Raw genomic sequence first — 15,008 nt, 5'->3', positions numbered from 1 at the left:
CCTGGCCAATCTATTGCCTGGATCTTCCAGGGTTGCGTCTCTTATCGACCCAGTCCTTTCCCCAGGCTAGACTGACCCGTCTCTATGGTCGCTGTCTTGGCTCCTACTGCACATGTGCAGAACACCCCCTTTATCATTCTATCCCTCCCCCAGGGATCTGTGGGGGACAGACTGGTGGTTCTCTGGGGAGTGTGTGAAGCTGTAACTTCCTAGCAAAGCAAGGGGGTTATGCTTCCTATTTTATCAGGCGTCATAATGCCCGAGTCCCTTCGCTCCCTCCCTTTATTGGTACCTAGCCGCCCACACCAGCACCGGGATCACAGCCCGGCTGGGGAGACAGGCAGAGAGCGCAAAGGAGTCAATGCCGGGTCATGCCGCGTGCTGGGAGGGAGACATGCAGGCTGCGGAGACGGAGCAGAGCTCTACCGGGTGGGCCGCTGCCCTGTGGGTGGGATCATCGGGAAGCCTCTCTGAGGAGGGAGTCCCCCTCCAAGAGCAAAGCCCCATGAGGCTTGGGAAGGGAGTTCCAGGCAGGGGCGGCTACAGAGCAGACCAGGGTCCCCTGTGATAAGAACCAGCTGGGAGTCCCTGGGAGGGGTCTGCTGGCCCCCACAGCATCCTCCCTGTGGCCTGGGGACGCTCTCCCTGATGAGCTGACACTCTGCACACACGTGACTCCTGCTGGCAGTGACAGCCATGGGCCACCAGTGCCTGCTGACACCGTAAGCACAGGGCACTGTTTCTGAGCAAGGAGCTCACAGCTAAGGTTAGGAGACACAGTGGGCCCAGTGCTCGTGTGCTTTCAAGTTTATTCGTTTGGCCCCCCTCCCCCACACTGTGTGATGGTGTTTGGAGGGGCCCTGGGGAGGGGAGGCCACGAGGGCCAGAGTCGTGTAAGAACAGACCAAAGCCCTTTGTGAGTCCATGAAAGGGGAAGCGGGGCGGGCACCCTGGTCTTGGACTTCCGGACTCAGAACTGCCGGAAAGAAACACCTGTTGTTCGGGCCCCAGGCTGAGGTGTTTTACCACGTGGCCCAGCTGGCCGAGCTGAGCCAGACAGGAAGGAGGGGAGTCAGGTCTCACTGTTTAAGTCCAGGAGCTTAGAGCCCCCCTGCGGCATAAACAGTGGTCCTCAACAGGGCCGATTCCGGAATCACAGGGAGACTTAAAAATACGGATGGAACCCTGGCTGGTGTGGCTCCGCAAGTCTGGCTTGGGCTCTCAAAGCCAAAGGTTGCTGGTTGGATTCCCAGTGGGGGCACATGCCTGGGTTGCAGGTTCCGACCCTGGTCGGCACCCTGGTCAGGAGAGACAGCCAATCCAAAGCAATGTTCCCCTCCCGCTCTCCCTCCCTGCCCCTCCCTCTAAACATAAATAAATGAGTTAACAAGCAAACAGATGGATTCCGGACCTAATGTCTGACAATCTCCTGAGCAGATTCCTGAGCCGGTGATGCACAACCATTTTCACCATAAAAAGCCTTTTTAAATCAAGTTTTTCCTTGCAGACCTGTCGTATGAAGGGTTTTATCTAATAAAGACATTTATTAGGTAACTTCTGCCCCTTGAACAGGGGCGTCTTAAAGGAGGCATTTAAGACTTTCTTCTGGGCGTGAGGGAAACCAGTGTTACTAGAGAACGAAGCAAAACTCAAACCAACGGGAAGTTTTCGCTGTGCAGGTCTGCGGCGCGCCCGCTCCTGCCTCTCCCAGCTCTTCTCCGAGTGAGCACAGATCGCAGCCCCTCCGCAGCGGCGGACAGCACCGGGGCGGGGCGCCCGAGAGCCGGCTGCCGCGTCCCTGACCACTGGCACACCTGGACTTTCTCCAGGAGGCGCATTCGCCCTGGGTGGGGGGGGGGGTGCGGGGAGGTGAGCGCCTCCGCCAGCACCTGCAGGTTCCAAGCGCACTTCTGCAGGAAGTTGCTCACTGCCCCTAGCGGCGAATTGTGGCAAGTGCAAGCACATGGAGAGCACGATCCAGAGGAATCATGTGACCCACCTCCCGAGGTCAACAAGGCCACCTCACCTCCGCCGGGCGAACGTGGGCTCGTAGTCCTGGTGCAGAACCTCCTCTACTCATCACTCATGATGGTCAGCCGTTCGTGCCGGGTGCCCCTGCGGCGGGGGCCTGGACAGGACGCTCCCGCGGGCAGGGCTGTGCCGGGGCTGCGCGAGGGTTCATGGCCCAGCGCCTGACCCGGATGCCAAGGATGGGGGCACTGCGTCCACGGTGATTTCAAGACTCTCGAGACCGGAACTGCTCTCCCTGCCTGCCCAGCTCCCGCTCGCTGGCCCCGCGGGGGCTTTGACTGGTCTGGGTTGTGCCACCACGCCCTTCCCGTGTCCTTGTGCCCTCTCTGTGCACTCGTGCACGCGCGCACCCCCACAGGGCTCTCAGAGCAGAGCTGGCGGCAATGGGCCCACCTGCCCCACGAGGTCTGAGGTCTGTCACCCAACAGCCGGTGACAGTCCCCCAAAGACTGGGGGAGGGGCTCACTTGCAGGGCATTATGGGAAACAAGGCAGAAAGCCAAAGATGTGAGGCGCGAAAAGTATTACACTTCATAAAACCCATGTTTATTTAAAAAAAACCTATTCAGAAAGTCTGGAAAGCGTAATAAATATCTGTACAGGGGCCGCCCGTCTCGAACACAAATCGAAAGCGCGAGCAGGAAAAGGGCCCATGAACGGAAGCGGCTTGTAAACAAAGTGCAAGGCCGGGATGCGGGAGAAAGCGGCTCCGGACCCGCCTCCACCCACGAGTTCTCGTCCCTTCCCACGGGGTCCCCTGAGTTCGGGAGGCCTCCCCGCTCAGGCGCTGCTCCCACTAGTCTTCTCATCTTCTCACTCTCGGAGGTGGGGGCTACGAGCACGTGGGAACAAAGGCGGTGCGATCCGTCCCGGGTGCTGCAGGGGCCCAGGAAGGACCGGGGCGTCCTCACACGGCCTCGGGGACGCCGTTTAGAGAACAACGCTGGGAGCTGACATGGAGAACCCTCACCACCTGGAAAGCGAACAGCCTTCCGAACATCGACAGGCGGGAAGCCAGTACACAGCCACACTGCAGGACAGAAGGGACGCCTGGCACTTGCCCAGTCTGCCTTGGGGGTGGCTTCTGTGAAGCCCCTCACACCAATGCAGTGAGCCAGGTTCTCTCAAACTGGGAGTCACGGGGGCAGGGTGACACCCTAGAGGTGCTGCGAATGGTCTGTTTTGTGGTGGGCCAGAGGCCTGAGGCCCACGGCTTGCTTTTCTTTGAACGAATCCTATGCTTTCCTGACCCAGGGCTGTGAATGGAGGCTGTGACTTCCTGTCACCTGAACGAGTCCTATGGTGCCATTCACCGAGGTAGGGGAGCTGGCCCAGGCATGGTGAAGACACCCATCGCCCCGTCATTCCCCCTGATGGAGTGGCTGCTGGATCCCCCAGGTGCCTTCGGGCAGGCGGGCTTCCCACTGGTACCTCGGTTCTCTAGGCTGCCTTTCTCACCTCGCCCGGCATGAAGGTGGGGACACAGTGTTTCACAGACTCAGCAGGGCAGGGCGGCATGGGGTGAGGTCGCGGGCCCGCCAGGCCTCAGGATCACAGGCGGGGTGGGGAGCGAGCAATCTGCCGGGTCCGGCTGTGCAGGCCGCCCCCAGTAGGAGCTCGCATGTCGGCCACACTCGCTACACAGCAGAGACGGATGGGGGTGGGCCATCACAGTAGGGATGACAGTGTGGACACACCTGGTGTCCCGCCACCCTCTCCGGACTCTGGGTCCTTCCATCAGAGTTCAGGGATAAGCCTCGTGCAGACAGGCCAGGCTGAGGGCCCCGGTGGGGAGCTGGGGACCCAGCGGCACCGAGACAGAAAGGCTCCGGCCGCCTCCAGGCAGGGAGACCCTGGGGCCTGTGGGCACTCCAGCTGTCCCTGTTCCAATGTGTGACGTCACCGGACCTGAGCAAGACCACTGGGGGCAGATGTCATTGGCACCTTGGGAAGCATTTTCCACTGAGAAAATGGGAAATGCCTAACAGGGCTTTGCGGGAACACAGGGGCAGGAATGTGTCCCCGCCTTCCATGTCCTGTGCGCTGTGACAAAAAATGCTGTGTGCACTAACTCAGCTCCTGTTCTGAGGTCTGAGAGCCCGGGACCAAGCTAAGAAGTCCTTTCCAGAAGGTGGCATGGGCATCTGTGTGTGAGGATGCGCAGAGGCCAAGGGGCAAGAGAAGCAACGAAACACTGTCTTTGTAGTGGGAGCCCAGCTGTGCCAACCAGGTGCTCCCGCAGCCCCACCCGAGCTCAGAGGGACAGATGGACGGGTGGCGGTGGTGGTTGGGTTTAGCAGCAACGCTCGCCTGGCTGGCAGCAGCACACCGGGCCTGTGCGTGCACCCAGCGACAAGCTGACGGTCACGGAACGCTGGTAAAGGCGGGTCCATTCGACAGAAACATGACAGCACAGCAGAGCTTCCACAAGCTGCGCCACCTCTCTGCTGCCAAAGCTTCCAGCTCCCCACTGGTTCCTTCTGTCCCCGTGGGGAGACACTGGGCACTGAGCTCGGGGTCCTGATGGGCACAGGCCTCCACAGACAGTGAGTGGAGTGAGGCGAGCAAACCCACTGCCACAGGGAAGCAGGCCCGGAGGCCGGCCCTCACCCAGCAGAGGCCTGGCGCCAGGGGCAGCGAGACAAAGGCTCCTTGGGTGGTCTTCAGGGGACAGGGCTCTGCTCTGGTGCCCTGTGCCCGCTCTGACGTCCTTCAGCTGCGGGCCCTCCCGGGACCTCGAAGCCTCCTGTGTACAACTAGGACCTCGTGTTGCATTTCCGACCAGGTGACTGGCTTTCTCTTTGGAAAAACATCTGTCCACACGAACGGGAGCCATGACGGTAAACAGAGCCGGCAGGAGCCCAGGTGTTTGGCATGGTGGCCGCGGTGCCCAGAACCTGTGTGGCTGGGAAGGAGGTGGAAAGGCTGGCAGAGTGAGGCAGCATTGGGAGGTCACCGTCCGGACCCTCTGGGCTGAACGAGGAAACGTGGGCCGAGCGAAAGCGCTGTGGTCGCCGCAGCGACACCCGTGATGCCAGAGCTGGGAGCGGAGGATGGCGCAGGTCCTGGCGCTACAGCCTCGTGGACGTGAGTCTCTTCATGCCTCTGCGCTGGGCCAGGCTGGACGACAGCACGGGCTCCAGCCGAGGGGCCTGCGGGGTCCTGTTGAGAGCAAAGTAGGTGGCGGCCATCGCACCCTGCAAAACAAGGGAGGGGCCGGGTGACCGCACTGCCACGGCCTCTCAGGAGTTACTCTCCCCCACGTCCGGGGGTGGGGGTCAGGCCCCTGCAGCCACGAGAGTGGTGAGCCCAGAGCCTTATCACTGTGCCCAGCACCCCTGCCAGCCTTGACCTGTGCCTGGGGCCAAGTCAGGCACCCCCACTTCTGGCTGGGCCTGCTGGGTCTGCACACACACACTTGTCCCCGGCAAGGGCCTGGCCACCGCCACTTGGCCACGTTCGAGGAGCTGGACTGACTTGGGAAAATGGGGCAAGTCCGAATCCTCAGGGTGGACCGCTCCTAACTGGGGAGCTCCAAGCCCCCCAGGCTGGGTCCACCCCCACTTCTCTGAGGAGGGCTCCATCCCCCACCCCCACCCCACCCTGTGAGGCTGCTGCTCTGATGGAGGTCCCTGCAGAGTGGCACCTTGGTGTGCTTTGTGCCCCGTTTCTGAGTGTAGGGGCACAGGGTCTCACAAACTGCAGAGAGGAGGGGCCCCCAGCAGGCCCCACAGCAGAGCAGAGAAGGCGGTGCCTCTCCCAGGCTGTGCGGGGGTGGGGGGCTCAGCCTGGGAAGCGGCCTCGTGAGCTCCTCTGGTGGGCGACCTGCACAGCTGGACCCGGGAGACTGCACCCCACCCCCGCCCGTGACCCTGAGGCCTGGCAGGCTTGGGGCTTTGGTCCGTCTCCAGGCACAGAGCCCAGGGCGGCCGCCTAGCCGGGGCCTGTGCTGCAGTGTGGGCTCCAGTCCTGCGTGTCCGTCCCCCCGTCTGGTGTGCACAAGCAGGTGCCAGCGAGTCGTGATGGAGGGGACCAGGAGCCACTGCCTTGCTACGTTCGTTCAAGGACACAGGACTTCGGGGACTCAGAAATCACAGGTGCACCACCAGGTCAGGAGAACCAAGCCTGGGGTGGTCGGGCGGCAAGTCTCCCACAGCACGTGAATGGACTGAGCAGCCGCCTGTGGGCGGAAAGCCGGAAGTTCCTGGGGATGAGATGCTCCCGCTGAGGGCAGGGGTGAGCGTGGGGTGGGGTGGGGTGGGGCAGGGCGGGGGTGGGCAGGAAGCCAGCGGGACCCTCGCCACGCCTGGTCCAGGGTTACCAGCTGTGTGGGTGGAGTCTCACAGGAACCCGGCCGCACCCAACCGGGACCTGCTGCCCGGGGGTGTCTCTGTGCCCCAGTGGCTGAGCCGAGTCCTCGAGACGAGGGCATTCAGCTCAGAAAGCTTCAGACATTTCCTGTCTTCACTGTCGGGGACGCTGGCCGAGCTCTGGTCCAGAACGGAGGAACGGGGTACTGGGAGCCGCGCAGCCCCGAGACCCTCCCTCCGCCTGCCCCTGGCTCCTCGCGGACAGTGTCTGCCTGTGTCTTCCTTTGTCTGCGTCCCTGTCAGGCTCATGCACGGGAGCTGTGGCCACGTTCACAGGTGCTGTGACCCACTCAGAGAGCTGTGTGTGCCTGCGCGTGCGTGATGAGACACGGGAGTCTGCCCGTGCGCCGGGGACCCCTTCCTGCACACTGGTTCCTGGGTTAGCGGGGAGGCCTCACAGGCCTCGTCGGGGCCCCGCCCCCACCGCTCTGCTCCCCTGGCCAGTACCTTCACCAGGTGGACGTCCTGCCTGCTGAGCTGGTTTTGGGACAGGTACTCTCGGTTCACGATCCACGGGTGTTTCAGGACCTGGACGGCCGTCAGGCGCTGCTGAGGGTCCACGTGGAGCATTTTGGAGACCACGTCCTGTGGGGAGGTCAGAGCAGGAGAGGAAGGGGGTGGTCTGGGCTGTTTCCTGAGCCCCTGAGCAAATTCCCTTCTCCCTCAACCGCTGTTCTTCCGTGAGTCTATGCGTTTTGGGGTCAAGTGCTTATTTTCAAGTTTATAAGCTTGTGGCTGGTTGTTATGTTTCAACCCTGAAAGGTTTACATTGTGTTAATGATGTTATGTCTAAAGAGAAACCACGTGTGCAGACGGTAAATGGTACATGCGAGCTACTGAAATACCACTTCCTGGAGATGACGTCCCCCCAGAGGGAGAAGCTGGACCAGTGAATGCCCCACGGACAGTGAGCCAGTTCCCAACAACGTATACAGCCACATCCTCTCAAGGATCACCCACTGACAGCCGCTACCAACAGTCACCAACCACGGGACCGACAATCTGTCACCGTCCCGGACGTGCCGCAGGCCCTGTCTGATGGACGGCGTTTGATATTCGCTGGTAGAGTAACAATAACAACTTCTAACACTGGTCTTGAACGCAGAGCCCACATTCCACATCCTTGTTGCACTACGTGTGCGCACAGCCACACGCGCACAGGCACACGCACAGTCGCAGCTGTGATTCGCATTCACGCAGCACTCAGCCCCTGTCCTCGTGAGTCGTCAGGATCGTCCTGGGAGGTGGGGGTGGGGAGAGGGTCACCGTCACTGTCCCTTGTAGGGAACTGCTTCTCAAGACGAGGAAATGTAGCTCAGCACCCACAGGGAAAACCAGTGGGGAGCAAGTTGGCACGCAGGACCACGCCCGTGAGGTTCTCCCGTGGGAAACGAGACCTGCCTTATAACTATGTTGCTTTGTGACTTGCTCTTGCTAAAACTCTCTCACCCTGAGTTCAGACACAAGCCCTTGCTGCATATCTTTAAGGTAACTTCCTGAAGTCTGCGCTAATTCTCCGGAGGACTGAAGTGTAAACAGACCCGTTACTCTTACTGTTCTCTTGCATTTGCAACATTATTCCTTGTTAATCTGTAAGAAATAATCAGTAACATCCCTTCTGTTGCTATCTGTAAAAAGTAATTACCTAAAGCAAACCTAAGTATAATGAATGAAAACTGTCTTTGATGCATGCTATTAGAAAGCCAATAAAAGCCTTTCAAGGCAAGGGTCGGGGCGCTCTCCCCTTGAGAGAGTAGCTGTGCCGTCCCTTTCCCTCCACGGGACTCGGTAGTCTGTGTGAATTTGTCTCATGTCTCACCCATAACGCCGTGCACACTGTGGGCCAGTGTTTCACATCAGTTCCTGTTTTGTTGATGACAGTGCTGATGTTTGTAACGATTAACCACATGCCCAGAGAGGCCCGTGACGAGCACCCAGGCCAGTATGGGAGCCTGCGCTCCGCTGAATGTGGACGTGAGATGAAGGAATCAGAGTGTGAGCAGGCCGTGGAAAGTCAGTGGAATTTCTCCACAGGATCTCTGGTCAAAAACCACACCCCTGAAGTGCTACCAAATACCCTTTTCTTCCACAGAGAAACCTGATGCCTTTTAATACCTGGTAACGTTAATCTGGGTGACTCCTGGGAACAAACGCTCTCTGGAAGTACCGTTCTCACTTCCCCCTGTGAGGCGTGGAAGCCCAGAGACCTACGCTGCCTGGCTCAAGCTCTTGTTGTGAGAAAGGCCTTCCCATGAGTGTGGAGGCAGTAAGAACATGGGAGCCGCTGGCTGAGCTGTTTCTGGAGGCCTGGAGGGCAGGCTGCTGGTGGGCGCAGCAGTGGGGGAGGCACCAGGGCCGGGGAGTGGTGCGGGCATGGCGGTGATGGGGCAGGAAGAAGTTGGCAAGGTCCTGGGGGCAGGGAAGCCTTCTGCCCTCGTGGCACACCCTGTGCCTGACTGCACTCCTGTCCCAGCACCGTCTTCTGGTCTCCATGGGACTTCAGAGACCACATCCTGGAGACTACAGCAGCCGTGCCCTGAACCAGGAGAGGTCCTGCGCTCACTGGGGACAGAGTGGGTGGGAAGGAGCAAGGGGAAGGTCAGGGTCACCTCTGCCACCACCTCCTCCGTCACCCCCCCACATCTCCTCCATCTCCTCCTCCTCCATCTCCCCATCTTCTTCACCATCACCTCTGCTGTCAGCCCCCCATCTCCCCCTGCCACCATGACGTCACATGATGACGGTGATGGCAGAGTTGGAGTCAAAGCCCCAGATGGCCCACTCTTCTCGCAGTCACTTTACGGCAACACAGGAAACGGACAGTTTGTGTTCTGATTTACTACTTGAGGGGAGAGGAATTTGATGGTGTCAACTAAAACAGACCGCGTCAGATGACCGTAAGGACCAGGGCTGGTCACACACAGGGCAGCTGCGGAGAGGCCTGGATGTGAAGTATTGGAAGAGAATGGAGACACACCCCTGGACCGGGGCTCTGCCTGACCGGCCTGTGGTCACTCGGGGCGGTCATTTTGCAGCATCGCTAACCATGTGAGGGTTGACTCTGTGTGTCAGCTTGGTTAGGCTGTGGTACCAGGATTCGGGCAAACACTAGTCTACGAGTTTCTGTATTTCTGGAGGCATCTCTTGGACGAGACTAACGTTGAAATGGGTGGAGTCTGAGTGAAGCAGATTACCCTCCATAACGGTGGGCCTCGCCCAATCAGTGGAGGGTCTTAAGGGAAAAGAGACTGAGCCCCCCGAGGGACCGGGAACTCTGCAGGTGGTGGGTGGCCTTTGGACTGGAGCTGCGGCCTGGACTCTCCCCTGCACCTGCCGCCTGCCGTGTGGATTTGGGACTCACCAGCCTCCACAATTACAGGAGGCAGTTTTTTTCAGAATAACGGCCCCTCTCTGTCTCTCTCTGTACACGCACCCCCATCTTATTGCTTCTGACACACCAAGACTGTAGAAATGTGAAAAGCGCTGTAAAATATTTACATATCTGCATTTCTAGTTGAGCTGCTTTAAAAAAACCCACGGCGGTACCGCGTCCACACCGTTGACACCAACGGCGTCCTCCAGCGGGTCTCAGAAGCAGTGGCTGCTGCGGGCAGCCTCACCCGAGCGAGCGCCCGGGCCGCGGGCTCACCTTGGCCGCGTCGGAGACGGAGTCCCAGTTCCCCCCGGAAAGGGCGTACTTCCCACTGCTGATCCGTGCCAGGATCTCCTCGGGGGTGTCGTCTGGGCCGTTTGCAAAGGGGGTGAACCTATGTGAGGAGAGGATTTATGGAAATGAGCTTCCATTTTAAATCTCAGATAAAGCTCACAACAGAATGCAGCCGCTCGGCTGTTACAAATGGCTTTTTCCTCCCCCTTATGCTCCAGATCCAGGATTCATGGTAACGCACAACTCATTCTCAATGCTATGTCTGTTTTCCTTACATGGTCAAGGCTAGGGGTCAACAGGGCAAGTGACAAAGGCCCCGTGAGTCCAAGAAGCTTTTCTGCACTGCTCCTGGCTTCCCTGGTGACAGTGTGTTGGAGTGGTTTGCCTAGTGACTCAGTTTCCATGGTGACGGCATAATATGATGGATGCGAGCCTGAGACTCAAAGTCTGAGGGCCCCCGGGTGATCTGTTACCAACTGCAGGTTCTCTGACAAACTGGTTTTTGAGCTTCGGTTGCAAAATGGGTGGAAACACGTGCTCCCAGGGACCTGAGCAGTGACAGGCACGGGCACTGAGGAGGTGCGTGCGGGGTGTTTATTCTGCCGCCCCCGAGTGTGACCCAGGGCGCGCGGGTACACGCCTCCCTAGCTTGGAGTTCCGTGTGGTTCTAACGGCAAGGCTGTGACCCCGGTTTCGTGAACAGGCACCCTGAGTGTCGGAACAGCCACGGGTGACACGGCCGTGCGACGTCAGGACCTCGGGGCTGCTTCCCTTTCACCGTCGGCACTGACCACCGACTGGTTACGAAACACTCATTAAGGCCACAGAAAGCCCAGGCCGTTCCCGCCCAGTCTCCCGAGGGCACGAGGTCCATGCTGCCTCAGGAGACAGCGCTGGGCGACAGCTCCCCCTTAGGCACTGGACGGACTGGGGAGACGTCAGGAACCAGGGTTCGTCGAGTTCTCGACCCTCACGGTGGGAAGGGGCCTCAGCCCTCACTCGTGCGTCCCCTCAGTCACAGGGAGGGCAGCGAGGCCAGTGGGGTCAGGGTCAGCCCGGGGGCAGAGCTTGCGATGAAGGTATGACCGCTTCCCCCACTGCCAGGGCCTCGTCACAGGAAACTGGCCCGCGCACACCTGAAGGCCACATCACCTGAGTGACTGGTTCTTCAAGACACTGTCTGACCATGACCTTTTATGGGTGCGACTTGGCTCAAGAGGATGATTTTAAGGAGCAGACGTCTGGGCCTTTTCAGGGAGTGGCCCGGTGTAGTGGTGAGGGTGTGGCCTTGAGCCAGAGGCCCGGGTGCTCTGTGGGTGGGCTGAAATCGCCAGCCCCCGCTCCCTAGTTCTGCAGATGCCCTCGAGAAAACACCGGGCCAAGTTCCCTGTCCTGTTCTCCAGGTGTCCTGAAAGGGGCGGGGAAGTCTGCAGGTGTGCCCATGCCCAGGCCCTGGGGACAAGTGGCCCGCCCTGTTGGGGCAGCTCAGGTGCGGAGGCCCCGGGGGAGGGTCTGCATTACCCCGCCAGCATGGTGTACAGCAGGACGCCCAGACTCCAGATGTCGCACGCCGCGTCATAGCCTTGCCGCTTCAGCACCTGCAGCGGGAGACGGGCGGCGAGTGAGCATCCGGCCAAGGAAATTCAAGGTCACAGCATGTCATTCTGATTGGACGATGGTCCAGGCAGGGTGGGGATAGGCCGGGTAGGACCCCTGAAGACCAGGCCTTGGGAGCCAGAGCTGCTGGGTACAGGACAGACAGACTGAGAAGGAAGCTGTTCGTTTTTAGGGCAGAAGAATTTTTTATTATGGAAAAGTAGACAGAACGTAAAATTGACTATCATAATCATTTAGAAAATTTATTGATTACAGAGAGAGCAGAGAGAGAGGGAGAAGGTTGCAGGGGGAGAGACATGGAATTGTTGTTCCACTTGTTCTGCACCCATTGGCTGGTTCTTGTCTGTGCCTGACTGGGATCAAACCCTCAACCCTGGTGTGTCAGGACAATGCTCTGACCCACTGCGTACCTGACCAAGGTTAACCATTTCTAAGCATGGCGTTCAGCACCACCACTGTCTCCCGAGCTTCTTCATCTTCCCAAACTGACACTCTGTCCCCACTGGACACCCCCGTGCCCTCCTCCTGCCCGGCCCCTGGTCCCCCACCCACCCCTCTGCCCGTGCGAGCCTGGCCTCCCAGGCCTCGGACGGCACTGTGGCTTATTTCACTTCAGCCCTTGTCTTCCAGGCTCACGTGCTGCAGCTCGGGGCAGCCCACCCTCCTTTCTGAGGCTGAGTGATACAGGAGAAACCACACTTCGCTCATCCCGTCGGCCGCTAACGCACACATGGGTGGCTTCCGCCTCCTGGCCACTGGGAGTGATGCCGCCGTGAACACGGCGGACGGGCACCAGATAAAGTCCAAGTAAGCTGCGTGTGAGCAACGTCAGAGGCTGACCCCTTCCTGACGCATTTCTGTTCAAGGTGACTGCCGGCCTGAACCCAGCTTCCGCCAGGCGCAGTCTCTCGCGGGCTCAGAGCGCTTCTTACCTCCGGGGCGACAAAGTTGGCCGTGTAGCAGGGTGTCATCAGCAGCCCGTTCTCCGCACGCAGCTGCTTGGCGAACCCAAAGTCGCAGATCCGGATGGATTCAGGGTTCCCAGACTCATCCACATACAGTATGTTACTGGGCTTCAGGTCTCGGTGGACAACCTGGAAAGGCAGGAGGGGTCTGCCTGACTGGGGGCTCGGACAGGGTGGGGGAGAGTGGGTGATCCGACAGGGGAGGGGCCAGGACTGGTGGACAGAAGTAACGGTGAGCTCAGGCAGCAGGAGCAGAACGACCTGGAACAGTGAGCATTTGCCTCGGGCCCACTGGGCCGCAGGGCCAGGTGTCGGTGCACCTGTGAGGGACACGGTGCTGAGGTGAGGCGCACAGAAGCCCTGGAGCAGGGCCTGCGCTCTGAGCAGAGGGACCAGCCGCGACAGCTGTGCCGGAGGCGGGGCAGCCACACCTCAAAGCCAAGCGGCTGTGTAGGGCACAGGTCTCCTGAAAGGGACCGAGACCGACTGCAGGGACACGAGTGGGGATAGCTCGGGACTGAGCGTCTCATCGCCCTGTGAAAACCCAGGGAGAGCACACAGGAGGGGAGTTAAAGGGACCCACACAGGCCGGCGTGAATCACAGTGACCCCAGAAATGGGGATGAGAGACCGCGTGTCCAGTTCCAGGTCCTGCTCCGGTCAACCACAGCCAACCTGCAAAATCCACCAGGCCAGGCTGCTGACTACTCCCAGACCATGGTGACCACCCAGGAGGACCCACTGTGGGTCCTGGAAGAACCCCTCCTGCTCAGACAGGACTGACCACACACACCTGGCTGGTCAAGGAAGCACGCCTACCTCTAGAGATGTGCCCAGAATCCGGAGACTGGGGGCAGGTGAAGAGGAGGGGACCAAGCCCCGGGGAGGCCGCATCTGGGACTGAGAGTGTGCGGTGGGGGCAGTGTCTGGGGGAACCGCTGACACTCACTCGTGTGTGGCTGAGGGCAAAAGTTCAAGCTGTCCATGCTCTGGTGACAATCTGTGAAGCAGGGCCACCAGAGCTTAGGACTTCTCGGGGATGGGGGCTGTGGAGCTGAGAGCAGCGCCTGGACCATGGTGGGGGCTGTGAGAACCTCAGCATTGCTCCCACTTTACATAAAATGATTTTATTTATTTATTCCTAGGGAGAGGGGAAAGGATGGGAGGGAGAGGGAGAGAAACATCAGTGTGTGGTTGCCTCTCGCACATGGGCCAACTGGGGACCGAACCCACACGCCAGGCATGTGCCCTGACTGGGAGTCAGGTGTGCTGTGGTCACTGTTATCTACAGTGTCACTTTGCATTGGTTAAAAAAATTCAAGTTTAAATGGAGCGAGTGAGGAAAATCCTGACGTTTCCCTTCAATGAGCCCACACTTTTGCCATAAATGATCCGGGTGGACTCACTTTCCTCCCTGACCTCCAGATGCCCAGCGTGCACCGGTGACGTCAGACACGGAGGGGCTGGGAGGCGGACGGAGGCCGCAGACACCCTGGGCACGCGCCCGCCCCGCCCCCGCCCGGCAGGCTCACCCCCTGCGAGTGCAGATAGTCCATGGTCTTGCTGATGGTGCACAGCACGTCGCTGGCTTCCCGCTCCGAGAAGCACCTCTGCCGCAGGATGCGGTCCAGCAGCTCCCCGCCGCGCATCAGCTCCGTCACCAGGTACACGAACTTCCCGTCGTCGTAGACCTGGGGGCCGGAGGAGGCGCGCATGCGTGTGCGTCGGTGCTGTGCAGGCGCCTGCGCCTCTGGGCCTCGTGGCCCCGGGGGAGAGGAGCAGCGGCAGAGGGCGCCGTCCCAGGAAGTGAAAGATTTGTGCGCAGCAGTCATGCGCAACTGGCCAGTTCAGTCCCAGCAGACATGGCTCTTGGGACAAAACCAGTGTCCACACCCGCAGCTGGTCAGGGACTTGGACATTGAGGCTGGGAGCTCACAGATGCCCGGCTGAGGTTCCGGCTGAAAGGAGCCCTGGCCCTGCCCACGGCCAGTGGCAGACACGTGGAGAGGACACTGGACGTTTGCACAGCCCCTAGGGCAGCTCGGTGCAGACTCAGTGCACCTAGCCCCCGCGGGCGCTCCCGCCAGCAGGTCCTGACCCTGCAGGTGGGGTGGGGGTGGGGGGCTGGCCCTGTGTTTCTGACACTCCAGGGGCCCTCTCTGGCTCTGAGAAGACTAAGAGCAGACAGACCCCGTGGCCCAGATAGGCCGGCGGTGGAACCAGGGCTGATGGAGCATGTGGGGCAGAGCTCGTCTTTCAGCAAAGCGAGACAAGGAGGCTTCCGTTGCACTAGCTGTAACGCTCCGGCTGTCCCTATGTCACACTGTGTGCGCCACAGGCACGAAGCATGGGACTGGCAC

At 60.0% G+C, this 15,008-nt stretch overlaps 1 protein-coding gene across 3 annotated transcripts in view; it reads right to left on the bottom strand.

The window, feature by feature from the left end:
* Positions 1 to 2,550: 2,550 nt before the first annotated feature.
* RPS6KA2 (ribosomal protein S6 kinase A2) overlaps positions 2,551 to 15,008 on the bottom strand; it is a 154,837-nt gene continuing 142,379 nt past the window's right edge. For all 3 annotated transcript variants that reach the window (XM_053668717.1, XM_053668718.1, XM_037126123.2), the window contains 6 exons: positions 14,181 to 14,339; positions 12,617 to 12,778; positions 11,589 to 11,665; positions 10,050 to 10,167; positions 6,848 to 6,985; positions 2,551 to 5,227 (listed from right to left, as the gene is read on the bottom strand). In XM_053668717.1, the coding sequence (XP_053524692.1) occupies positions 5,102 to 5,227; positions 6,848 to 6,985; positions 10,050 to 10,167; positions 11,589 to 11,665; positions 12,617 to 12,778; positions 14,181 to 14,339 (780 nt within the window). In that variant the 3' untranslated portion in view covers positions 2,551 to 5,101. The remainder of the gene's footprint in view (positions 5,228 to 6,847; positions 6,986 to 10,049; positions 10,168 to 11,588; positions 11,666 to 12,616; positions 12,779 to 14,180; positions 14,340 to 15,008) is intronic.

The sequence above is a fragment of the Artibeus jamaicensis genome, unplaced genomic scaffold, assembly GCF_021234435.1.
Source record: "Artibeus jamaicensis isolate MK-2021 breed Jamaican fruit bat unplaced genomic scaffold, CSHL_Jam_final contig_497, whole genome shotgun sequence".
In the NCBI taxonomy this organism is placed as follows: Eukaryota; Metazoa; Chordata; class Mammalia; order Chiroptera; family Phyllostomidae; genus Artibeus; species Artibeus jamaicensis.
Note: the sequence above shows the minus strand (reverse complement) of the source record. Positions and strands in the feature narration are given on the sequence as shown.